General features: G+C 42.6%; 5 protein-coding genes across 8 annotated transcripts; 1 reads left to right on the top strand and 4 right to left on the bottom strand.

Moving 5' to 3' along the window:
- Nucleotides 1-639: 639 nt before the first annotated feature.
- Nucleotides 640-1,821, bottom strand: LOC4813759 (uncharacterized). Its single transcript, XM_001353397.4, has 2 exons — nucleotides 1,423-1,821; nucleotides 640-1,364 (listed from the first exon to the last, which is right to left on the bottom strand). Exons 1-2 carry the CDS (start codon nucleotides 1,538-1,540, stop codon nucleotides 736-738), a joined length of 747 nt encoding a protein of 248 aa, XP_001353433.2. The 5' UTR covers nucleotides 1,541-1,821; the 3' UTR covers nucleotides 640-735.
- Nucleotides 1,822-2,372: 551 nt separating this feature from the next.
- elgi (E3 ubiquitin-protein ligase NRDP1 elgi) lies at nucleotides 2,373-4,111 on the bottom strand. The gene is made up of 5 exons (XM_001353396.4): nucleotides 3,881-4,111; nucleotides 3,678-3,820; nucleotides 3,164-3,608; nucleotides 2,932-3,097; nucleotides 2,373-2,868 (listed from the first exon to the last, which is right to left on the bottom strand). The coding sequence occupies exons 1-5, from the start codon at nucleotides 3,968-3,970 to the stop codon at nucleotides 2,765-2,767; spliced, it is 948 nt and encodes a 315-aa protein (XP_001353432.1). The 5' UTR covers nucleotides 3,971-4,111; the 3' UTR covers nucleotides 2,373-2,764.
- A 668-nt stretch (nucleotides 4,112-4,779) lies between these two features.
- Nucleotides 4,780-5,929, bottom strand: GXIVsPLA2 (phospholipase A2 group XII). The gene is made up of 3 exons (XM_001353395.4): nucleotides 5,743-5,929; nucleotides 5,511-5,670; nucleotides 4,780-5,429 (listed from the first exon to the last, which is right to left on the bottom strand). Exons 1-3 carry the CDS (start codon nucleotides 5,830-5,832, stop codon nucleotides 4,993-4,995), a joined length of 687 nt encoding a protein of 228 aa, XP_001353431.2. The 5' UTR covers nucleotides 5,833-5,929; the 3' UTR covers nucleotides 4,780-4,992.
- Nucleotides 5,930-7,692: 1,763 nt separating this feature from the next.
- On the top strand, nucleotides 7,693-24,211 carry Pka-C3 (Protein kinase, cAMP-dependent, catalytic subunit 3). 3 transcript variants are annotated; one of them, XM_033382995.1, is made up of 8 exons: nucleotides 7,693-7,939; nucleotides 12,756-13,494; nucleotides 21,406-21,574; nucleotides 21,729-21,838; nucleotides 21,914-22,159; nucleotides 22,225-22,406; nucleotides 23,133-23,210; nucleotides 24,050-24,211. In XM_033382995.1, exons 2-8 carry the CDS (start codon nucleotides 12,843-12,845, stop codon nucleotides 24,173-24,175), a joined length of 1,563 nt encoding a protein of 520 aa, XP_033238886.1. In that variant the 5' UTR covers nucleotides 7,693-7,939; nucleotides 12,756-12,842; the 3' UTR covers nucleotides 24,176-24,211. The 3 variants fall into 3 exon arrangements, with proteins under 3 accessions (XP_033238886.1, XP_015042850.2, XP_015042849.1); XM_015187364.2 differs by lacking the exon at nucleotides 7,693-7,939 and adding an exon at nucleotides 7,950-8,698 and having other exon boundaries at nucleotides 12,758-13,494; XM_015187363.2 differs by lacking the exons at nucleotides 7,693-7,939; nucleotides 12,756-13,494 and adding an exon at nucleotides 21,062-21,204.
- LOC117184606 (uncharacterized) lies at nucleotides 18,283-24,125 on the bottom strand. Of its 2 annotated transcripts, none has more exons than XR_004470017.1 (2): nucleotides 20,586-21,019; nucleotides 18,283-19,326 (listed from the first exon to the last, which is right to left on the bottom strand). XR_004470017.1 is itself a non-coding variant. In XM_033382996.1 (2 exons), exons 1-2 carry the CDS (start codon nucleotides 24,074-24,076, stop codon nucleotides 19,042-19,044), a joined length of 336 nt encoding a protein of 111 aa, XP_033238887.1. In that variant the 5' UTR covers nucleotides 24,077-24,125; the 3' UTR covers nucleotides 18,283-19,041. The 2 variants fall into 2 exon arrangements, 1 of the variants encoding a protein (XP_033238887.1); XM_033382996.1 differs by lacking the exon at nucleotides 20,586-21,019 and adding an exon at nucleotides 24,026-24,125.
- Nucleotides 24,212-25,167: the final 956 nt, after the last annotated feature.

The raw sequence follows: 25,167 nt of genomic DNA, 5'->3' as shown, positions 1-25,167 counted from the left end.
AATCCTTGATAAGGACTGCATCAAACAAAGGACATTTGTGCGATCACAGGAAGTTGGCCTACAAATAGCCAAGAAATCTAAATATGAACATATGGCTGGCGATGTCGAGGTTCTTATCTAAGGATCAAGGATATTTTTCTGATCACAGGAATCCATGACTGCAGAAAATATCCTTGATCCTTGCTGAGAACTATCAGGTCAAGGATGTTCACAGGATCACAGGAAAAAAAATGTTCTCCAACAAAAACCCTCAAATAAAATTTTAAATCGGGATACCAGGCGAACAGAGTTTCGACGGTATATTTTACCTATCCTTTTTGTAGTCTTTTTTAGTATTTTCTAGTACTTTTTAAAACGCTTAACCGACTCCGGTTTCCGCAAATTTTTGTTATCGATCGTGTTTTATTTCCAAATTATTATGCACTATTTCACTCTGGTTTTCTTTTCAAAATTGAATAATTTTAGTTAAATATGCCATCGTTTTTGGCAATCTCATTATAAGAAACCAAAAATGGCGACAAACTCGATATTGATATCGATATTGTATCTGTTAACGGGAATTCGCAACCGAGAATACCCGAAAATTAAAATCGCACAGCTAGCCAGCCCCCTCGAAAACTTTCTTCCTAAACACATATATTAAAATTATATAAATTTCATTCGAAAATTAGCGTTTATTTGCACACTGAAAATAAAAATCTGAATATTGGATGTGGATCCCCAGCTGTCGAGCGATTAGCGGCTCACAGACACTGCTGCGCCGTGACTGCTCCCCCTATTGGCCCCGTTGTTGGCAAAGCTATTGGTGGAACTGAAATTGATCGTCTGGCCGTTCGGCAGCTTGTAGACCTGACTCAGGGAAGCTCCAGCGGCATTGTTGATGCCGAATGGACTGATGTTCTGCGACTGAGTGGCTGTGCTGGCGGAGGAGGCGCCGAAGGAGCCATTAGCGGTCTGCGACTGGAATCCCTGGGCCTGGGCATCGGCCGCCGAGTAGCCGGCATCGAATCCGTTGTTGTAGTTGCTGTGGGCAGCTCCGTTGGAGGCAGCCTGTTCCTGGTTGAAGCCGCTGGGGCCGAGAGGACCGAACGGATTCAGCTGGACATTGGCATTGGCATTGCCGCCATCGGGTCCGGCGCCGACAACAACACCGGCATCAGTTCCCCCAGCTCCTGCTGAGGTGCCTACCTGCGTGGCACCGCCTCTCCGGCCACGCTTCACCCGCTTGTGGGTCGCATAGATGCCTTGGAGGGGGGAATCCGCTGAATCTGCCGAACGTACGCGTCTCATCTGCTGTGTGGCCTTGGGCTTGATGTACAGCGCAGACTCCACGACCACTTCCTCAATGGTGGCCCCCTTGTATGCTGCAGTTGGAACATTATCGTTGAATAATAGCACGACTTAAAGAATATTTACACTTACGGAACTCATCCTCGACCGTCTGGACCTGCTTCTCGTTCCGTTGTCTCAACTGAGGCGCTGCTGACGCAGCCCCCAAGCAGACGACACCCACAATTAGTACAAAAATTGACACATTCATTTTGGCTCTGTTCTCTGGGCGAGATCGTAGCTGGACACGTCCGCTGGCTACGAAGCTTCAATAAAAACTGTTTGAAAATATCTATCTCCGTCTTTCTGCCGATCAACTCTCACTTTTCAATCGCCACGGGGGGCGTCCCCTGAAACGATCTCGCTAATGGTTTCCATCAATAATCCAAATATGTTTCAGCAAATAAATTTACACATATATATGTGCATATATTTATATGTGTGTGTATGGCCAACAGATTTTGGCACATGTAACAGGCAGAAGCATTTAATAATGTTATATTATGTAGGAAAAAAACGATTCGAAACGGGTGTACAAAAGCCGAAACCGGTTTTCCAAATTGACTTTTTTCAAAGAGTAAAGCTCGTTGAGGAACTAGTTTGGTTTTCTTTTGTTTTGTTTATTTTGTGTTGCCCCTGCTGTGGGCTTGATTTCCTTTTCTGGAAACAGATGTTGCTCCCCCTCTCCCTAGCAGAACTTTTTCTGAGGCGGCATGTGGAGGCGGAGAAGGCGAGAGAGAGAGACAGAGAGAGCGCGAGATGGATGCCGTGCTTGTGTCTGCGATTGTGTGTGTAGGGGGCAGGCAGGGCAGCATCCCAGTGAACTTATTGATTTGGGGATTTCTCAGCCCAAGCGATTGTTCGGTTTTGCACTTGAGTCGAGTGTGCATCAGTACAATTTGAGTAAATCTTTTATTATTACTTGTTCCTTGTTTAAACTACTATAAGTATTGATAATAATTTCAAAACTTTAAGTAAAATGTGCTCTATAGGAATTGAAACACAAATAAAGACACTCACATGGTCCAAAAAACGGAAGTGAATATAGAACAATAACAAATCTTTTTTCTTCCTTGAGATCGCTTAATTAGACAAAAAGAATAATGTATTTGTTGTTGCGTGTATAAATGGGAGGAATAATTTTGTACGAACTAAATAGAGAAACAATGATCCGAAATAAATGTATATTCTTTTGTACAACTTGAGAGTCGTCATGAGGCGCTTGAATGGTATGATGATTTTTCATTTGAGTGAGAGCTTTCTAGCGAGCGTTTTCTTAGTTCTAACGCTACACGATGATCAAAACCGACTGCACGATTTTGATCCCTAAACTTAATGTTTATGTTTATGTTAATGTTAATGTTAAGGAATCAACAAACTGAGCACTGTTGGGATATTGTAAGAACTTGACCTAAGATAAGTAGTGTTAATGGGCCTATTCGATGCCATGGGCAAAGATCATAACCAGGCCCGGATCGATCATCACATCTTCAGTCATGTGTAGGTTATCGCAGCTCAGCACGAGCACAGCTTGTTTGCCTGGTGGATAGGGATATAGAGATGTCTACGGGCTTATGTGGAGGGGAATCTTCACCCACTCACCTGGAATGCGACGACAGATATAGTTATCATAGATTCTGCGGTTATTCTGACGCGTTTCTAGCGAGCTAAGGCCCCGCGGCCAGCGTCTCTCGTGGCAGAACTCCATTAAACTATCCAGAATGTGTGGTGGGCAGCCCGACTCGGACAGAGCGCGCTTGATCATGAGCTGAAATGAATTAGAGACGGTGTAAGTGACTCCAGCTGTGCACACAAATCTTCGCAAAACACTCACTTGCAGCGCATCATCGGGCGTAGAGATCATTCCCCCCCAGCGTGTGACCCTGGCCCGGGGCAGGGCGCTACTCCAGCGAATAACCTCGTCACGCTCCATCTGGTCGGCTATCGCGCGCATGGCCGGATTGGAGACGCGCATGGCACGCATAAAGTCCTTGAACAATTGCAGTTCCCTTTTCAGTTCGTTGATGGTCAGCTGCTGGTCAGTTAGCTCCGATTTGAGCTCGCCCATTTTCTCCGTTTGCTTGACGATCAGCGTGCGCAGCTCCCTCACGCAATTGTGATCCTTTAGCTCGTCCTTGGGTATGTCAAAGCCGCATCCTTTTTCACAGGGAAAGGGTCGCTTTGGATTGTGGATACAGTCCTCCAAATGGGAATTATATACGTCTAGTTTGAGCACAGCTGTGCAGCCATACGGTGCATTGTCGCAGGTAATTGATAGTCTGAATGTGTGTGTGTGATTAGATGAGGGTAGAGAATGCCGTGGGTAGTGGGTGGTCAGTCGGTCTCACCTGGACAGTAAGTTGCGCAATATGCGAGGCACGGCTCGCAGATTGGCTGTCGTCAGAGCGTTGCGATCCACGGGACATGTGGGCTGCCGTGTCAGCCATTCGTTGATGCACCCGCGACAGAAGGCGTGCTCGCACATGACCGCCTACAATAACAAAATTATAAGTTGCACTCAGAAGAACTCTCGTTCCGGGGGCAAACAAACCTGCAGCGGATCCTCCAGAACCCCAGAGCATATGGGGCATGTTAGCTCCTCGTCCACTTCTCCTTGAAATCGATTGACATCGTAGCCCATTTTTGGATTAATGCCTTTTGCTCCTCAACACAAAGACAGACAATTTTAATAAATCATTTTTCAGATTGCAAAATCTTTTTGCTGCGCTTGTTTCGTTTCAGTACTGTAAAATGTCAAAAGTATATATTTTCGTAGAGCTGGACTATCGGTCGAAGTCAAAATTGAACTGACAGTATATTTACGGTATATCGGTATATAATGGTATATTTTGTCAATTTTCAAAGGTTTATAGAAAATCCAACAAAAGCAAGTGTTTAAAATATGTAGGCATGGCTGAGAGATCTATCTAGCTAGAAATATTTGACGGAAGATCAAAAACCAAGAATATGTAAAATATAAGTTGCATTCGTCAGTATATTTACGGTTTTGTTTTTTAAATGAGACGGTATGTTTCGGTATATTTCTGAGGCTCGGACGGTAAATTTGAACGATAAATCCGGCCACCAGTACCTGCACCGAACATGTCGAAAATTAAATAGTCCACAAATGCTAGAAACTACACATTCAAAATGTAGCGATACGTGTGCATCCATTCCTTCAAATACGCTGGAACCACAAGCGAAAACAGAAACCAAACAAAACAAATCACATATTTTTGTGTGTGTTATACCAACACTTGCATGGCTCTGCTGGACTGACCGAACGCCAGAGCCGAAGACCCTAGGATCCAATCCAATTCGGTGTATGAACTGGCACATCTATAGACTATATGGTTGGTGCTAGTACTCAGATCAACTCAATTTTTTGTAGGCTACATTTTCGAACAATGTATATGTATTTCCAGTAGAATTCACTAGCCCGTGACTGTGTTTCATTGGTAAGAATATCCATATATTTGTTTATTGGGGAGATACTTTCTTTGGTGTATAAATATAAAAATTCAGATTCGTCAGTTAGAGCCGATTTCCATTATTGGCAGGAAATGGGCTCCACTAAAAACTAACATGAAACGAAGTTTAACAGCAACATTTAACACATACTTAATTATAAATCCTTTTATACGTCCATGCGTTAGCTATGTGCTATATCTCATTGCGATCCTTCCAGCCAAACTTCTGGCGCTGCTGCTTTTCCTTGCTGTTTGCATACTTGTTTCCATTATAGGAGGTCGGTTTAGCTGGGGCACAGTAGCAAGAGCGCTTCTGTGAGTCCAGAAATGACCTGCAGCCGAGCGTTAGAGTGCCGGTGAATAGCATCTTGGCGGCGGCTTTGCATCCCTTTGTCATCAGGTCACTGGTTAGGGATTTCTCATAGCTGTCGCAGTACTTGTAAAGGCACCGCTTGAAGTCCAGGTCGCACAGCTCCTTGTCACTGTTGCACGTGTCGTAGCAGATGTCGTGGTCGTTGCAGCAAGTTTCCATCTCCACTGCCGGCAGGTAGTCCGTGCTTATGCGCAACCCCAGCGAACCGCAGCCGTCTGCGGTCGGTGTGTAGAATTTATTTTGAACGGCTCGGGGGGCTGCAAATCCACAAAACACACGTCAGTTGTCATAGTGTATTGAACATTTACATAATTCGAACGCAATGTGCGTCACAGTACCTGGGCCCCCACCGTCTGGCGGTGGACACTGATATACGCAGTTCTCCTCCACGGCAGCATCGAAGACTTCGTGGACGGTGCGAAATTTGCGTACAACTGTGATGAGATTCTTGAACACGTCACCAAATATGGCCTCGGCGGCAATGATGGCATCCCTTAGCTGTTCAGGGTGATAGAATCACTGCGGATTAAGTAAGGGTGAAGTGCATTCATTCCAAAGGAGCTCACTTACATGAACAATTGTGCTTGATCCGTAGCCGGAATAGGCGTATGTGAGAAACGTCAGTAGGTATATGGCCACTTTCATCCATGAGAACTGCATCTTGCGTTTGATATCGGCGTAAAACTAATCTTTTATTGCGACAACGATATAGAATAAACTGAAGGGTTTTTTGTTTGATTTTTAAACAGCTGTTTATCACTACAGCGCCATCTATCACAGCGATTATACCGGTGCGATTGTCAGCACAACAATCGACCTATCGGCGGGAAAATTCAAAATGTTCTTAGTACCCCTAGCACTCATTTTAAACGATCTATCCATACAAAAACAGCTGATGAGCATATAATAACAAAGTTTTGGTCTTAATTGTGAATTTTCAACAAGATCAAATTATCAAATTGGCTATTACAATAAACGTTACTCTTTCGACTCCATGAAAACTTGCAGCAGTTTTGTCTGGAAGTTGGTTCGGCCTTGGATCCTGTAATTTCTGCAGCTCTTTCTGGATCTCAAGCATTTTCCGAGCAATCTCCAGACAATTGTCGAGTTTAATCCGCTTCGGTGGGGCGCCGTGGTTGCATAATGGATACTTGAACTGCAGTTGAATCTTGAATCCTCGTCGACGGAATTAGCTCGGGGCACCCGTAAGTCCGCAAATACATACATTGTATGTATGTATATTTAATAAACTAACTACCTCGAGTTTCTGCTTTCTCCATTTTTGTTGTTTCTGGGTTTTTTGTTTGATGCATCTTAAAAATGCATGGTGGTAAGTGTGAATAACGTAAATGGTGTTTTTGTTTGTTTTAATGTTTTCTTGAGTTTCTTATATGAGTATCAAACTCATAACCTCCTGTTCAGCAGCCTGTCCAGACCATGACACGCCGTCCAGTCTAAGGAAACTGCTCGTCTATGCCACATTGCATACTCAAGCAGGTGACTGCGGTGTCCTTGCCCTTGACAGGACGACTGCAGCAGCCTTAAAACACACTCTTGCAACACATACACACCTATGTAGGTACGAATATTTTGTAGCAGAGCAAGCGAACATCTCGTGCCTGCTTTCGCTTAATTATAACATCAAATTGAAATGCATAAAACAATTGTACGAGTGTGTGGCACCTGAAATGTGGCTCTGGCACGCAGGCGTCTGAACCGACTAACTGCCGCCGCCTGACCTTGTCAAGCTTGATTACAACAGCCAACAAAATCAACATAAACATGCAAGCCGAACCGAAACGAGACGAACCGAAGCAAACCAAAACCCAGACCCCAAACCCAAAATCCCAAAACGCCAAAATTCAAAATCCAAAACAGTTGAAGAGCCATTCGCTGTTTGCTTACACTTGGGAGGGCTCGTAAATATAGTACATTTCCCAGAGTTTTCTTCGCTGCTGCTGCTGCTGCTACTGCCGCTGCTGTTGCCATGATGTCTACTAAAAACAAACAGAACATTTTCAGACGTCTGTCTATACATACATATATGTACATATATTAGAGGTATACGAGCACACACTGTGTAAATTAGCCAGACACACAATGGGCTCCCTTATCACGGACAACTTTTACATCCACCGATCCTGTTGGCCACTTTGTGCCGCCAAACCATTTAAGACCATAAGAGGAACAACACTCGAGGCCCAACAGCAACAGCAACAGCACCAGCACCACTACACCCGACATGGGCACTGGCACTGGCACACACATGGAGAGCAAACACAAACATCCAATGAAGCTCCACAGCATCTCTCGCAGCATCTCTGGCAGCCCCCCAAAGCTCAAAGCGTCATCGTCATCGCCATCGCCATCGCCATCATCATCATCAATGTTCGTTCGCTGGCGCTGGTGCTGTTGCTGCTGCTGCTGCCCCTGCCACACTGCCACACCATATTGCCATCAAGTGGGGGCCGACGCCGACTCCGACAACGAGAGCTCTGGCAAACGATTCGCAGATTTTACGTTTCAGTTTCGTGCAAAACGTGGAAGCGGCTGGTCAACAATACAAACCCCACAAAAGAACTACAGAAAGAAAATCTGAATCAAATCTGAACAATCTGAAATATCTGAACAAATCTGAAAAATCGGCATTGGAAAATCTCCGAAAATTCAAATTGTCCGAACGTTGTGGCAACTTTTTTGATTAATTACACATAATTCGGTTTCGGTTGATTTGCATATTGCAATTGTTACAGCTTGCAGATAAAAAAAAGGTACAAACAAAACAAAACATAACAACAGCAATAGCAATAGCAGTAGCAACAGACACAGCAAAGGCAACAGCAACAGCAACAGGGTAAAAACTGCAAGCTGCAAAACCGGAAATTCTAGATGTCTCGGATCTCACGATCCCCAAGAAGGCAGACTGACTATAAACCAAAACAAACAAACAAAAAACACTTGAAGTTGCTGTAAACTAAAGCGGTACTTTGTCTTCAGAAGCAAAGCGCGACAAACCGAATCGAACAGAATCGCAAAAAAACAAAAGCACAAAAAAGCATAAGCCCACAAAAAAGTGACACAAATAAAGCAAAGCAAAGCAGAGCAAAGCAAAGTATCGCCGCCGCCGCCGCCTTTCCCGGGGTCCAGTGTCGTCCAGTCGATCTGGCGTACCTATAGCAGCCCATGAGAAAACGCTGAGTGTTGAGTTTATTTCTGATTTTTGTTTCTGTGTCGGTTTCTGCGGGTTTCGCTTTTTTTTTTTCGTTGTTGTTATTATTGTTGCTGCTGTGGCCAGCAGAAGAAAGAGGAAAAATCGACGGAAAATCGTGCGCTCTTAAAGTAACATATTTATTTTTAACAATTTCGCAAGCGTTCAAATTTTGCTCCAGCAAAAAATTAGAACTCAAAGCCAGACAGACAGACCGACCGACGGACAGACGGAGAGACAAGAATATAGATCGCCAGCGATCGTTAAGAAAAACCAAAACAGCCGGCAATTGTGGCTCTTTAGCTGGGATCTAGCTGGGTGAGTAATCCATTAATACTCGTTCTCGTACGAAGCAGTGTAAAAAGTGGCCAGCAGCAACAATCTATTCATGTTTGCTTTCCAAAATAGAAAAAAGTGAAGACCGATTCGCTTGATAATTATGATTTGAGCACTAAAATTAGCCGAGCTTATTTAATTATTGTAATTAGCTAATTGGGAACAAGAGGAAATGATTTATTTTCATATTTGGAGTGGAAAAGTTGTGCACTTGCTCGTGGTCTTAGTTAGATTCCTATTCTAGAGGAATGCCGCCCCTAGATTTAGGCAATCTCTTTGGCTATCCATTGGATCCCTGCTCCTAGATTAGTTTATCTCAATTTGGTGGGAGTTCCTTTTTTGGCTATTCTCCCATCATTTCTTCTGTCTAACCGCTTTGTTCCATGTAGTTGACCCCATTTATGAAGCCTTTCTTCATGCCTCACTCCCATAACTCTCTTGCTTCGGAGTAAGTCAAGGACAGCACTTCAATTTTTTGCCGCAACTTCCTAATACGCATAAACCATAAAAGTTTTATGTATTTTCATCACCAAATATTGTACCATGGAACTAGCACAAGGACAGCGGAAAGGAAATACTTCTTGCTCTATAAAAACAAATCCATAAATCTCTTTCGCCCTTATATGAGCTCGAGAAACCCCCTTCCGAAGGACAAGAACAGCACACAAGAAACAAGAAACAAAGCGTGTGGCAGGGGGTTTTGTCGTGTTATGATTACATTTTGCCGGCATTATTTTTGATGATTATTGCCATTTGGGGTTTATTGCCCAGAGAGTGCCAGGGGGAAAATCTGTATTTTGTCAACTTGAAATGGGCAATGAATTTTCGTTTTTGGTAACACCCAGATCGTTAATACGAACGCATGCACTTATTCATAATTACATTTCTTGATACTTGGTTTCCTGGTGGACGCAAATTAATAATATTCCCACCAACGCCTACAACAAATTCTCTTTCTCTGTTCAAAAATACACCGATGACGATGATAAAAATATGAGAAGCTCTTGCTTGTTTTTTTCTTGTTTTTTTTTTATATACTTCTATCCATATATCACACCTATACATACGTAATATGTACATATGCATGTATCGGAACAAATCGTTTCACGTTGCTTTTAATTAATTAATAACATAATTTATACGCTGGCCGGGCCAACGAATTAATAAATGCTGCAAACATTGAACGTAAATTTAATTCTGGGAATCAGAGTTCAAGTGGCCAACAGTCACAAAATTAAGCAATCTCATCTTGTTTCTGGTTACCCCAAAAGTATTTTCTAATATTCTGTATAAATCAAAGTGCCTTAATTTGAGGTGTGCCTAGAGAGCCCACCGCCAGGGGAAGAGTTTCATAACTGTTGGAACGAGAAAATCGTCCCAAAAAAGAAAATGAAATAAAATCTTTTAGAATACAGACAGATTTTGGCAATAAATTAGCTGGGGCGAAGATGGTCAGGAGATGAAAAAGCAAACGTATTATAAATAGGGAATAAAAGAGAGGAAAATGATGAGGTGATCTGGAAAGTCCCCGCGGGAGAAGGCTACTTCTGTTTGTTTTTCTAAATAATAATCAAACATTATACTGAAACTAAAAGTGCATTGCCCCTTTCGGGTGCAGGAACAGCCATTTATCTGTAGCATTTCCTAATCCTCCCCAGATTTATGTTTAATTTCACTTTCATTCACCTGGTCTTTTCGGCAAACTTTTCGATCATTGATGTGATTATATAGTATACAATTTTCGATGGGCTTTTTCCATTCACGAAATCAGACAGAATAGAGTGCTGGCCACCGGAAGATTAAGCAACAATTTAACATTTTGGCTCTCGACGTAGTCTCGACGACGACTACGACTACGACGACCCCAATTTCCATTTCCATTTCCATTTTCAATTTTTGGCAGCCACCAAGGTGAATGGGGTGAATGGTGGGGCGCTGCTCAGAGTGGGCTATATAGATCCAAGATCCGACTACCGACCGTGTGTCCGACTGTTTTTACTTGCTGTAGCTGTAGTCTATGGCTAATTTACAGTCCCCCAATAATTTTTTGAGAAATTATTCTCAAAACAATCGGATGCCATGCCATGGACTCTGCCTCGGACAATTTTAAGTTATATTTCCGCACTTTTAGTGCCCGAAAATGTGCAAAAACGTTAAACTCGTACATAAATAATTCTGAGTGACAGATCGTTCATAAAATCTATACATATGGTTTCTGTAATAATAATACAAATACAAATATAAAACAAAGGCAAAAATCAAATAAATATTTTTGTTTTTTTTTTTGTTTGTTTTGTGAATACCAAAAATAACAAAACATTCTATTATGACAAGGTTTCTCCATAATAAAATACTGTAAATAGTATTAGTAATGTTTTTTTTGATGCGCAGTAATATATGTACAAAGCGGTATATACCGCGGTATATTTATTTAAGTATATTATACAGAACTTTAGGGATTTGCCTTGTCATTAGAGCGTGAAGCGTGTGAGGTGAATTATTTTGTTGCTTCTGTTTCGGTTTGGATGTGAGACAATTGACGTACATATGTTTGAGAAATTTTCGAAGATCATACACAAAAGAGCAAGGGAATATTGCAGGATTTACTGCGAACAAAAAAAACCAGCCGAAAGTCGCCGAAGATTGTTTCATATTTTCTCATTTCTCTGCCCTCGAAATGGATTCAATCTATTGACCTTTCCTCATATGCCCCATTTTAATCCCGACTTTAATATCAGCTGCCAGTCCCGTCGAATCCATTGTCATAGTCTTGGCCTTTGGTGCAGCCAATACCCGCCATTGGCTAATGACTCATCACTCATCAATCCTTTCCATTTCTTTCTTTCCTCTTTCCGATGCCCCATTTTGGGGTTGCTTTTTGTGCAATCTTTGAATCAATTGAATGCTCTTCTACTCGTATTGCTTGGCTGGCTGGCTGGCTGGCTGTCTGGTTGGCCTAGATTCATCCGGCACTCGCTTAAACAATAAAAGCCACTCGGGCCATAAGCCATAAGCACTCGAACTGGTAGATGATTATTGATTTTTATATTCGAACATCCATATAGATAGATGGCCCATAGGTTTTCATATTCAGGCCGTTTCCTTTACTTTTCTATCGTTAAATTAAATGCATCAGTGCATTAGGGCGGCACCGCCAAGACAGACCCAAGTCAAATCAAGTCAAGTCAAGTCGAGAGTTCTTGGCGCCTTTGTGTCTCGGCTATTAAGTTACTCGTCTGGGGGGACACGACACTCTTGGTCTTTCTTTTGTTGTGGGACTTGGCACAAGGCACGGGCACAGGCACAGGCACAGGCACCCAGCCAGCTAGGCACCCAGCCGGCTAGGCAGCCAGCCATCAAATTGAATCACGAATGCATTCATTGTTAATAATAATATTAGTATGTGATATTAACTGGAGCGCCTCGATTGTGCCGGGAGATGGAAGAAAAGGAACCCTTTGGCAAGCACACATACATACACGGTATATAGGACTCAATTTTCCCATCCTGACAATCAACAATGCCGTTGTTGTCTGTCCGCCTGCATGTCCTCCGATAAGACCCGAGACCCGAGACGGGGCCCACTTGTTGCTGGATACTGCTGTTGTTGCACTGCTGACCAGCGGCCATGTCATTTTACTTTCAATTTATGCGCACCACAAAAGCTCCCCTCTCTGCTCCCTTCTGTGTCAGGCCCAAATACAAAAGGAACCATCCATCCAGGCCAATCACCGATCAGCCCCGCCGTTGGTTAATTAAACGACTATAGGTCCGGACTATACCTCAGGGAAATTGTATAGAACAAAAAGACTGTAAGCGAGAAATAAAGTAGATCGGTGTTAAATAAGATAAATCAAAGATTTCAATAAGATTTCATCGATATTCGAATTGAAAGCCGTCAAAATCTGGTCATCTATCAGCAGATATTGGCCACAAAAGGAAACCATTTCAACCATTTCAAAAGGCGTATTCCACACAAAGCTTTTAATCAAAATTTCCCTTCCAATTCTAAGCCATTTCTGTGTTCATTGCTATTTGCAGGAAGAACAACATAAGAGGGCCAGCGAGAGCAAGAGCCAGAAGGAAACGCAGGACAATTGAGGAGGAGCCAAGGATTGGCAGAGATATGTCCGCAGCCGCTTGCGCCCGCTTCTGTACGCCGTTGACAGCTGGAGGCGGTGGCGGCGCCAACAAAGCCAAGTCCAACACATCAGGCACAGGATCCTCGTCAAAATTGACAACAGGAACAGGAAACAGCAGCATGACGTCATCGTACAAGAAGAAAAGTCCAGCAAGTGACACCAACACAGAGGCATCGTTCACATTCAAATTGGGCCGTGCAAATGGCAGCAGCGGCAACGGCAGCAGCAGCCACGGCGTGGGTGGCGGTGGCGGCGGCCATAGCGTTGCCTCAAGTGAGTCATCAGATCCTTTGGAATCCGATTACAGCGAGGAGGAAGAAGAGGAGCCAGAGCCGAAGCCGGAGCAGAGCAGCCACGTAAGCAGCCGGAGCAGCAGCAGTGCCACAACCACAACAAGCTCCGCTGACCATGAAAATGAGGTGGACGAGGAGGAGGACGATGACGATGAGAATGATGGCGATGGTCGTGACGGCGACGACGTTACCAATGATTCCAACGAAAGCATCGAGGAGGATGACGGCAATGAGACCGACGACGAGGAGGACGAGGATGACTCCGATGAGAGCAGCAGTGTCCAGACGGCCAAGGGAGTTCGCAAATATCACTTGGACGACTACCAAATAATCAAAACTGTGGGTAAGTCATACGAACATAGTACGACAGCGAGAGCTGTTTACATTGGGTTCCAGGCATCGCATCGAGTGATTGATTGATGTTAAGGTCTCCCTCGGGCTACCTTCAACTTGTCTGCCCAGAGATTTCCATGTGTTTTGTTTGTGTTTAGAGTGGAGCTATCAAAACACATTACGAGTACGAGTTCTAGGTCGGTTTAAGCGTCAAGGCTTTGATGAGATCATAAGGATAGATCGCATAGGGTGCACCAAGAGCCCCCAAACGGCTTCCATACCACATCAGCAATGATTCTGTACTTCTTCGATTATTCGATTATGCGGTTTTTGGAAGAGTTTTCTCACCTGTTCAATCAATTCGTTCTCATCTGCAGTTATTTCATCTGGATAGAATTGATTCGCATACACCTTTGTCCCTCTCTATCCCCCCTTCTGGCTTTTGATTTTGTTTGCTATTCTTTGATTTCGTTCCGCGATTTAATTTCAAATATTTATTACCTCATTTTTTATGCATCATCTGGCCTAATGTTTGCTCTAGCTTAACGCTAGCTTCAGTTTTTCTATTGCTTTTTATTCCTTTTAAATACGTAAATAAATTCTTATTGATTACGCAAATTGAATGGGCCACGGGGATGGTCGGATGGTTTGGCCGGTTCTTATGATTATTATGAGCATCTACACACCGCAGAGCAGAGGCCAAGGAAATTGTTCTCCTCTCATTGCTCATTGCCTAAAAATTCATTTAGAAAATATTTAAAGTGTAGTTCGTATACGGGTATACGAGTATACTTCTACTATATTTTTGGACTCTGTTTAGGATCATGAATGGGTCTTACGTTCTCGCATAGACGCTCAACCCATTAATGCCCATAATATTTTGATTTGTTTTCCCATTTTGACGTCTTCGCTGGTGTGGGAGATGGCGAAAAATAGAGAGAAAAGAAAGAAAAACATTTAGGCATTGTATTAAGTTTAGTACACCATTGGCGGGGATTTCCAAAATCTCATTAAGCGGTTGCGGCATAAATATTTACTCGGTTTGAGGCTAAATCGGGACGTTTTCAAGATTTATTACTCCTGCATTCAGCTTTGAGTACACGTGTGGAGCTCTCTGCGTCGTGGTTTCAAAGTATCATTTCAAACATTTATTTATCGATCGTTTTTGGCTCGGAACAACAGTTGGGATCCATTGAAGGTTCCTTAAAATCAATGTGGGAGTAAGTAATTGCCTCAAGAACATTTATTTCTTCGACCTTTGGCATAAAAACAATCAAGTATAATTATACTGATTTTTAAATGGCTGTGGGAGTAATTAATCGGTTTTCCACAGAACTCGATCCTACCACATTAGATGGTCTCAGAAGTCTGCCTGCAGGCTTCCATTTTCTGTTTAGAAGATCACCCTAGATCTCTGGAAGTCATGCCCTATGCCAAGAATAGGATGCTCGAATGCCTTTCCGGTGTGAATTCATTCTGTGAAATTCCTCAATCAGCAACTTTCACCTCGAGTGAGTGAGTAATTCCGGCGGGTTCCTTTCCGCAACGGCTTTCAGCATCCAGTACTATAGCACGCCACACGACGAATGAGTAATCTAGCATTAATTTCAAACAATTGCCACACAAACATGGAATCGGCCAAAGGTATTGAGTACGATTTTCAAGAAAAATCCGTAAAAAGTAAATAAACCAGAGCGGATATCATGCCATGCACGCGCACATGGCAGAGCCAGGGGAGTACGGATGGAAATGGGATTCGGATTCGTATTGGGATTGGGGATTGCGGATTGCGGACTGGGAACTGCAGAGAGAGAGAGAAAAAATGCGAGTGAGTCACGCTTCTATTAGGGCATACGGAAAATAATCAGCCTGCCCCCCCCCTTGCGGCTATCCATTTTGATAATAACAATAACCATAAGAACAATAGCCAGGAGCTGCGGGCATCATCATCATCATCGCATGCAGTAGCCATAATTGGGAAAAACCAGGGGATGTTGAGAGCTATATTGAATGGGAAGAAGGAACAAAATGCATTGAACCAACAGCAAAACATTGCCCCTTCGCCGTCCCCTTAAGACTTTCAGTAAATATTGATAGTTCGCTCGATGCTTGTATGAAATTCCATTGATTAACTGAAAGTTCACCTCACGGACCACCACAGGTTTCTCCCGTGCAGACTCTTGTCTGATTCAGTCATGGCAAGTGATGGAATCCAAAACAAAAAACACCAACACCCAACGGGGATTTCCTTGAGGGAAATTTCCCAAGAAATGTTTTCCCAATTTTCGAAAAACAACAACAGATCTTTTGTTTTTCCCTTGGACAAACAAATGAAACAAGCTCTTGTTTTGTGCATGTTCTGCCTGCATGTCTTTCGATACCCAAACACCCAAGAAAAAGGCCATAAACCCACAATAAGTATATCGCTAGAGCTGTCATATCGATGGTTGGGGCTGCAATTAACACCGAAGTGGAATAGACTCTCTCGAAAAGGAAATCTTTGTCTATCGGGAAACTGGATTGCGAGTGAAAGTTCGTGGCAGGTGGCAATGCCATCATTAAGGCATCCGGGAGAAAAGTAAGGAGCTCGACTATGTTCTGGGGATCTGAAATGCTGCCCAAAGATCAATGATCTATCAGAGAAGTTTGGCAAATGGAAAAGAGCCCCCCATGTGACTATTTGGTGGCCCACTTTTCTCTTTTTATGGGAGACATCTCTTGACAAATGGCATGCGGAAATCGCTGACAATCTGACAATCTGACAATCTGACAATCTAGACGCTGCTGACCTTCCACAGCCAATATATCAAGTTGACAAATTTTCCCCGTGCCCGGGGGGCTTTTCTGTATGAATGGACCGCTGATCGCGGACCTGGACGGACAGACAATCCTTTTAGACTGCCCCATCTGTGCCGCTGTGGACTGCCGCGGACTGCTACTTGTGGGCGCATTGATTGATAGATTTCTGGCAAAAGATAAATATTTACGCACGATTCTCGGAAATACAATTCGGCTGGGCTGGGACATAAAGTTGCCCAAAGACAAGGCCCAACAACAGAGTTTGTTGCCATTTTCCAGTTGAAATCAATTCGGTGGGAGAGTGTCAGTGTCTGCTGGCTGTTGGGCTTTTGTGCGCTTTTCGAATAAATTGATTTTTAAATAATAAAAACCAATCAAATCTCAAGCAGCTAAATGTATCTGTCAGATAGCAAACACATGTCCCAGTGGCTGTTCGTGTGTACGAACAACAAGTTGTGTGTGTCGTCGTCGTCGTCGTTCCGTCTGCAAAGTATAACTCATAGTTCAAATGGATTACCTCTTTCAGTCCTCATCCTTCTTGGTTTTTTTGTTGTCTGCTAAGTGCCAGGCGGCCCATTTCTAACAATATATCTACATATCTGCGACTCTATATACATATGTATGTATGCATGTATATATGTGTATATGCATATGTGTATTTATAATAATAATTTCATTCTCTGCTCGCCGCATGAAAAGACAAAATCAGTCAACAAGAAATTTATGATACCATGGAAAATTTGAAATCCGCCGCATCCCCATCCCCATCCCCATCCCCCCCACCCCACCGCACCACGCTGCGCCGCTCGATCTCTGTAAACTTTTTGAAGCCAGCCAAATATCCGAAATTTTATTTCAACAAAATCGAGCGAGCGTATAAGCAAATATTATAGAAATTATTATTTGGCACTATGCCCAGATCGAATGTGCCCCTCTCCCCATCCCCATCCCCCATGTGCTGCTCCTGCTGCTCAAAAGACTCGAGAGGCTGTATGGGAGGGACACCCCAGACACACATCGGAATCGTCCGATGGGCTGCGCCCATGGTTTGGCTTTATTTTCGCATGCATGTCGCGGCGTTCTCTCAAACATTAAATGTGCATATAAAATTGCGTTATAAACAGCAGTTTTTTTTCCTGTTCTGGTCTGGTCTGGTCTGGTCTGTTTCTGTATTATTAATAAAAGTGACCTAAAAATGCAGCTTGCATCTGGCAGATCGAACTGCATCCATGCATACCCTGCAGTTTCCACATTGAATTTATGTTCGATCTCTGGTAGCCTCCACCCCCCACACCCCACCTCCACCTCCACTGTTGCTGCTGTTGTCACAATTTTTGTGGCTTGTAAATTGCGGTGTAAAATCTTGTCAACAACAGAAACAGCAGCAACAGAAGCAACAGCATGAACAGGAACTGCCACTGGCACGGGCAGGTGGGTTGTTGGCCAATGGCGAACATGTGCTTTGTAAATGTCATAAATCGCTTAAATTATGAGAAGTGTGGGAGGGGGACGGGGGAGGGGGGAGGGGGGGAGATGTCACCGGATGGAAATTCGATGGGGCAAGGTGTGGCTGTAGCTGTGGCTGTGCCTGTCCCTGTGGTTGTGGGTCAGTGGGCGACTTCCGTGGTGCAGTTCTTTTGAATTTTGTGTCTAAAATGATCAACGTACACGCAGATGATCCAAGAGCTGAATTCTGGCAATGGCTCTGTGTTTGTGTTGAGGGATTGTCAGTGTGCATTAAGTGGGAAATATAATTCAGACAGCCTCTATTAGTAGTCTCCTTGTCATTAATTAGTTTACTCATTCGGCACTCATCGAGTGACCTGAAAAACGCTGCTTTTTGCTGCTTTTGTTTGCTATTATTTACAAAAGCTTTATGATCAGTTCTCAATGTGGACTTGATGTTGTTTAAACTTAAGCATCTTGCTAGTAGATTATTTTTAACCTGGCCTCCATGGCTTGCATTGTATCCCCGTGTCTCTCATTCCCTCGTTACCTCGTTCCCTCAGTCAGTGTTCCTTTATTTATGCATCTTTAAACAAACTTTGCTTAAATGGAACTGTATGAAACGCAATTAACTTTATTTAACTTGCAACGCCAGCTGCTGCAGCAAAAATCGCAAAAGTGTGCCAAGTTTATACCAGGAGGGGGTCGTTTATTCATTTCCATTTTCCATTTACATGCCGCGATTTACAGTATTTTAACGTTTTTTTGTTGTTTTTGTTTTGGCACAGATTCATGAAAAGCTGAGATGATTTTTATTTATTTTTGGGCAAATTAAAGGCATCCATCAGAGACAGAGACAGAGACAGAGTAAGAGCCAGAGACAGCATTGCATCCATGAACGCTGTCGCGCCACATGAAACTGTCTCCTGTCTCTCGTCTTTGGGGTCTGGTCTCTCGTCTCTGGTCAGTTGGTGTGGCATCGCATCGCATCGTTAAATAGAAAGTTTTATGTATTATGTAAAATATGTTTCTTCGCCTTTTTTCACGCACTTTTTGCCAGTTGCATCTTTTGCCGGCCGCTGCTGTTGCCTGCTGCTGCAATTTTTATGAAGGAGTCTGCGTCTGCGTCTGCCGCAAAACAACAGGTTTGGCCACAACTCAGCCAGACTTTAATTGTTGTTGACTGGCTTTGCTCTCTAGTGTCTGTGCCTTCGTCTGGCTTTGGCTTTGGCTTTGGCTCTGGAGCCGTGGCATCCACATCCACATGCGTCTGCGCCGCTTGTTGGTTGTCTGCTCTGCAGCTGTCACAATTTCACTTTGGCCAGAGACGGTGTTTAGCAGCCTCTGCCTCTGCCTCTGCCTCTGCCTCTGGCTCGGCGTCAGGTGCGCGGTGCTGTGCCGGAGGGCAGTACGGGGCAGTAGTAGCGGCACTTGCAGCAGTTAAACTGTCGGTAAAAGCACTTTCCTTTATGCTAGACGAGACTGCACTGGAAGTGGCTCGTGTATGAGGTGCTAAAAGATCGTTTTGAGTGGTGCCAAGCACCAGCGGAGTCTGAAGATGCCACTCACACGGGAGAGTGGAGTGTGTGGAAAATAGCTGGAAACAGAAAGTAGGGATCGCTTTTACGGTTACTTGTAAATGCAATGACTAAGACTAGGATAATGCACTAAAACATCAAATGTTTAATATCTAGGACACCAGAACCCCCTACTGGAATGCCCAAATGGTCCCCAAGCCATTAAACATTCTCAGTCGAATTCTACACCATTAAAATGTGTAAATATTTAAAAAGAAACTATTTTCTTCCAAATCATTATACCCACATTCCTGTGGAAAACTTTTCCTTTTTGTTATTGTTTCATGATGGCCATGTGCCATGCATGACTGCAGATCTGCTGCCCTGCCCTGCCCGGCCCAAATATTTGTTCAAACATTGCGAACGGGAAATAATTTCCATACTTTCCACAGCCCCCTCCACGCCCATGCAGAATGGATGCCAGTGTCTGCAGTAGTTCTCGCTTGAGTGGGGGGGTTCTCCGCTCCACACCGCTCCACTCCGCTCCGGTCTGATACGATCTTCACCCATAAAAGCATCCCTCATTGGATGTAGTTATATCTGGTTGATTTATATCGTCTGGCATATTTCGCATATTTATTCATCGTTTATCCAAATATAGAATTGGAATCCGAAGCAATTGCTAAACAACATTATTTCCATCTTGTTTGGATCGAGTGAGAGATATTGCCTTTCCCCCAAAAATATATCGTGTATATTTTTTATTATTATGAGCTGATTATTTTCGATTGTTTTTCTATGTGGCCAGGACTGTCCAAAGTTCGATATGGGGGCTTTCTCTGGTTCAATTCTTCTTTATTTATCATTGAGAGAAGAAAAAGGTATAGGAATTTCTGCAATATCTTTGGCTATATTTTGGAATAGAAATTGGAAAAACTTTCGAATCATTGACTCGTTACATCTCTGGCAAACATCAGCAATCATTTTCGAATCACCTTCCCCCTCGCGCCGTAAGCCCTGCACCTATGTATAATCCCATTTCGTTGCTGATTCATTCCGACTACGTAATCGAGAAACCAATTTGTGTACAACAAAGGCGCACAAAATTCATTAATTACAACATCTGAGATTCATATTTGATTTGCACGTGTAATGCTTTCGGCCCACCCCCTAAACAGGTGCACTCATATGGGGCCGGCCATAGAGGGGCCACACCCACTATCCACACCCGACTACCCACTACCCACTACCCACTTCCCACGCCTACTGGCGGGTTCCCGCTTTTGTATAATTTCCTGAGGAAGGATGGGATGGCGGAGGGGGAGGCGGAGGTACGCACGTGGCACATCCAATAATTGTAGCGGCTCTGCCGATATTTGGTGGCCGAGTTCAATAATCTGCTCACTCTTGCTTTATTACATTGAAAATCATGGCTAATTATTGTCGGCCCGAATGGGAACATGGAGAGCACATCGAACACATCGAATCAGGCATCAGCATCCAACAGTAAACGTGCTGAAAAACTAAAAGCATCTGCAGAAAGGAAAACTTTTCCCCACTCTCATTGGGAAAATGATTGCGTTTCGGCATTTGATTTATAAGACAAATCAATTTGTAGCAGTTTTGTTGTTTCGCCATGCCATTACTCGCTAAACAGCGAAACGAAACAGAGAGAAAATGAATAGAAATTTTCCTCTCGGTCTTGGCCTTAGGTACGAGGTAATGAGAGATGCTCGCACGTTCCACGTTCCACGTTTCCTTTTCTGTCAGTTACTCTCCTCAGTCTTGGTCACATTCGTTCGCCCCGTAAGTCGGACGTTAGCCCAATTAAAAATTCAAGGTTGAGAAAATCTGTTGGGCGTGTAAGGCAACACCCCAGCAAAAGGCAAGCCAAGCCAAGACAAGCCCAGCCAAGAGCTTGGTTTTGTAACCTCAAAACGTGCTCAAAAGTGAAAAAAGTAATTATGCACCGCACTCCCCATATGTACATACATACATACACACAGACCATTAGCCGTATCATTTACAAACACTTTAATGGGGCATGCCCCGATATTTAAGAATCTTGTTTGCGGTTTTTTTGCTTGAATTCATTCGGGAAGGAAAACATATGTACATTTGATACCCTACTCATGCCTTTTCTCTGTTCTCCCTTTCAGGCACTGGCACCTTTGGACGCGTGTGCCTATGCCGCGATCGTATTTCGGAGAAGTATTGTGCGATGAAGATTTTGGCCATGACCGAAGTCATTCGTCTAAAGCAGATTGAACACGTCAAGAACGAGCGGAATATATTGCGCGAAATACGACATCCGTTTGTCATCAGTTTGTAAGTACATTATATCCAAGAAAATATATATCATAAGTGCACATACAATCAACAATAAATCATTCAAAAGAAGAGGGAAATTCACTTGTCAATTTCCTTTCTGTGATTCCATTAACGTCATATGTATCTCCTTCTCGCCTCCCCCGCCCCCTAGGGAATGGTCCACAAAAGATGACTCAAACCTATATATGATCTTCGATTATGTCTGCGGCGGCGAGCTGTTCACATATCTGCGTAATGCAGGCAAATTTACTAGTCAAACTTGTAAGTAGAAAACCTACATATATTCTGATTACTTCCCGAACTCCAGGCTACATAATCTATTGCCAATCCGTTTAGCCAACTTCTTTGCGGCTGAGATCGTCAGCGCCCTGGAGTACCTACACTCTCTACAGATTGTCTACCGTGATCTGAAGCCAGAGAATCTGCTGATCAATCGCGATGGCCATTTGAAGATCACAGATTTTGGTTTTGCCAAAAAATTAAGGGACCGCACCTGGACCTTGTGCGGAACGCCCGAGTATATAGCACCTGAGATAATACAATCGAAGGGCCACAACAAGGCCGTGGATTGGTGGGCATTGGGTAAGCCAGATCGAAAATAAGAAACTCAAATTGATTTAACTAATAATTGATAACATTTATTGTAGGTGTTCTCATTTATGAAATGCTGGTGGGCTATCCACCATTCTACGATGAGCAGCCCTTTGGCATATACGAAAAGATATTGAGTGGAAAAATCGAATGGGAACGTCATATGGATCCCATTGCTAAAGACTTGATCAAGAAGCTGTTGGTGAATGATAGAACCAAGCGACTGGGCAACATGAAGGTGAGAGGAAAAGAAGGCGAACTTCTTGAAGATCTAACATACGATTTGAATAAATAAACGATTATTGCCAGATCAATTATGTTAGGAAGAGGAAAGTTTGTTCAGCTGCCGTTTCATAGAATATCATAGATCCTTTTATATTTTATGTAGAGTACTCAAAATTATTTTTAGACATTTTCAAAGCTGTCATAAGTTTATTTGATTGTTTCTGGTTTCACCTGTTCGATTGTGAAACTCTTCCGACAAGCCCCTATTCCATCCCATCCCTCGGAAAGAACACACATATTTTGGCAACAAAATTGTTGAAATTTGCAGGCTTATTAAATCCGGTATTTATAGAGAATTGTTTACACTTGTCACTTGTTTTGGATGGCCAGGGCAGGGGACTTTGTTGCTGCTGGCTGGCATTAAAAATTGAAATGCATATATCAACCATTAATTGTTGGACATCGCAGATCGCAGTTCGCAGATCGCAAATCGCGGGATCTCGTAGATAGATCTGCACATGCTCGTTGTCAGTTAGCTAAATAAATTCTGTCGAAATCATTTTTCTTTTTCCGCGAGTTTGTTTCTTTCTACTCTATTCCGTCCGTTTTGTCCGTTTTGTTGTTGTTGGTTTTGGTTAATAGATTTGTCGCGCGTTTCGCAACACGAGCTACGAAAGTGCAAAACGTTATTTACGTCTAATATTTGGTTTTCCTTCTTTCCATGCTTTCCCCTTCCCAGAACGGTGCCGATGACGTGAAGAGGCATCGCTGGTTCAAGCACTTGAATTGGAATGACGTCTACAACAAGAAACTAAAGGTGAGTCCAATTCTGTTCTGTTATGGCCTGTTTTGCTCTCATGTACTCTCTACGTACAGTACATCCCCTCTGTCTCTTGTTTCGCAATTTTCATAATAATAACCATTTTATATTGATTTTCGCGACACACGCTTGGCCCATTTTGTTTGAGGAGAAGGAGGAGGGCTTTCTGAATTAGCAAATGTATTTTTATACATTTTCGTAATTAAAAGCAAATAAACAAATCAGTTTTGAAAATTAGCTATGCCTTTAGTTAATGACCGCAGCGTCTATTTCGGCTGGCTGGCTGGCTGACTGGCTGACTGGCTGGCTGGGTGCTTGGGTGGGTGTTGGCCCCCATAAATCTACCGATTCATTCGCAACAAAACGCTCCAAAGGCGAGTGCGAGTGAAATGTAACAAAAGGGGAGCCCATAAGGAGGCGTTAATTGCCCAAAATGTACGCCTCCAACCAGGCGTGAGAGACACTGCGAGATGCGTCAGAATTGATCGTAACAGATTGTGCAGATTTTTGCACTTATCGAGAGATTTTTCATTGCTAAAACCATATAAGGATAACAGATGGGCAGGCTATAAAGTTATTGAAAGGGAATAATGTATCCACATAAGTGTATTTATTATAAGTTATATCTTGATTTCTGGATAAACATGATTTCTATAGGGGTATTGTCTTCATCATAACTATTAGATACCCCTATTCCCCAACGATTGTATGCATATCCCATTATTATTTCGGACCCCTTTAGTACCAATTTACAAAACCCATAAATATACAATCATTAAAAGAAATTATAAATCAAAATAATAATTATTTACCCTTGAATTTGTCTCGTTTATTAGCCACCAATTTTGCCCGATGTACATCATGATGGGGATACGAAAAATTTTGATGATTATCCCGAGCAGGATTGGAAGCCGGCCAAGGCAGTAGACCAAAGAGATTTGCAGTACTTTAATGATTTCTAAAAGAAGAAATAAATTGTCGTTGATTTCTTGAAATTATTTTTTGTTTTCTGTTGAAAATTGTTATAATTTTGCGATGGCAAGAACATTCATTATTTATACTGGCAATTAAGTGTTTAAAGTGCTGTGCTAAAGCAATGATATCTAACGGTACGATACATCTACATATACATATACATACATAAAACTATACCTACTATAATCTACGACTATATATATACATATATATATAAAAAAAGATACATACATACATGTACAATAAGCCTAAGTTTATACCCGTAATGTTATTTCTAGCGTGTGACGTCTCTATTATTATTATATTTAATTGTTTAAATGTTCAGATTTCGAGCAATCCCCGCCCCCATACAATACACACACACCCACCCATAAAAGTATAGCTACATTACAGTAGAAACTGTACTATTAAACAACAACCATGAAAATATTAACGTAAAACGTTAACGTTGAATAAAGTGATATAAAATTGAACATTTGTAGTGTGTTTACATATGCTTATTATAATCATAACCTTAGATAAATGAAGGCCGAGTAAAGGTCGATGTCAGGTAATTATTAACAAAATCGAAATATGTACATACCATGCACTATATAATACGATAACGTATCATATCCGACAGCATATCTTTCTTGCTTTGTATTCTTCTCATTCTTTATACATATACATATCTGCGTGTTATATTCTTTAAGTTTACGGGGGATTAGTTTTCGTTCAGTAAATCTGTCAGTTGGAGGAACACGAGTCAGTCTGCGGAAAGCGTTGATGAGCCTGATCTTTGTTTGACGTTTCCCCTTGCGTTTATTTCGGGTTTCTGTATTATTTATGATGAAAATATCTCAAATACTAGTATATATACTTATATTTATTTTATATTGCTTGTATTAATGAATTCCCAGAATATTTATTGCTTCACTTTTTATCATTTTTATCATTTTGATCATATTCTTTTTTATTTGCGAATTTGAATGCTTTTAAA

This window comes from Drosophila pseudoobscura, chromosome X, assembly GCF_009870125.1.
Source record: "Drosophila pseudoobscura strain MV-25-SWS-2005 chromosome X, UCI_Dpse_MV25, whole genome shotgun sequence".
In the NCBI taxonomy this organism is placed as follows: Eukaryota; Metazoa; Arthropoda; class Insecta; order Diptera; family Drosophilidae; genus Drosophila; species Drosophila pseudoobscura.
Note: the sequence above shows the minus strand (reverse complement) of the source record. Positions and strands in the feature narration are given on the sequence as shown.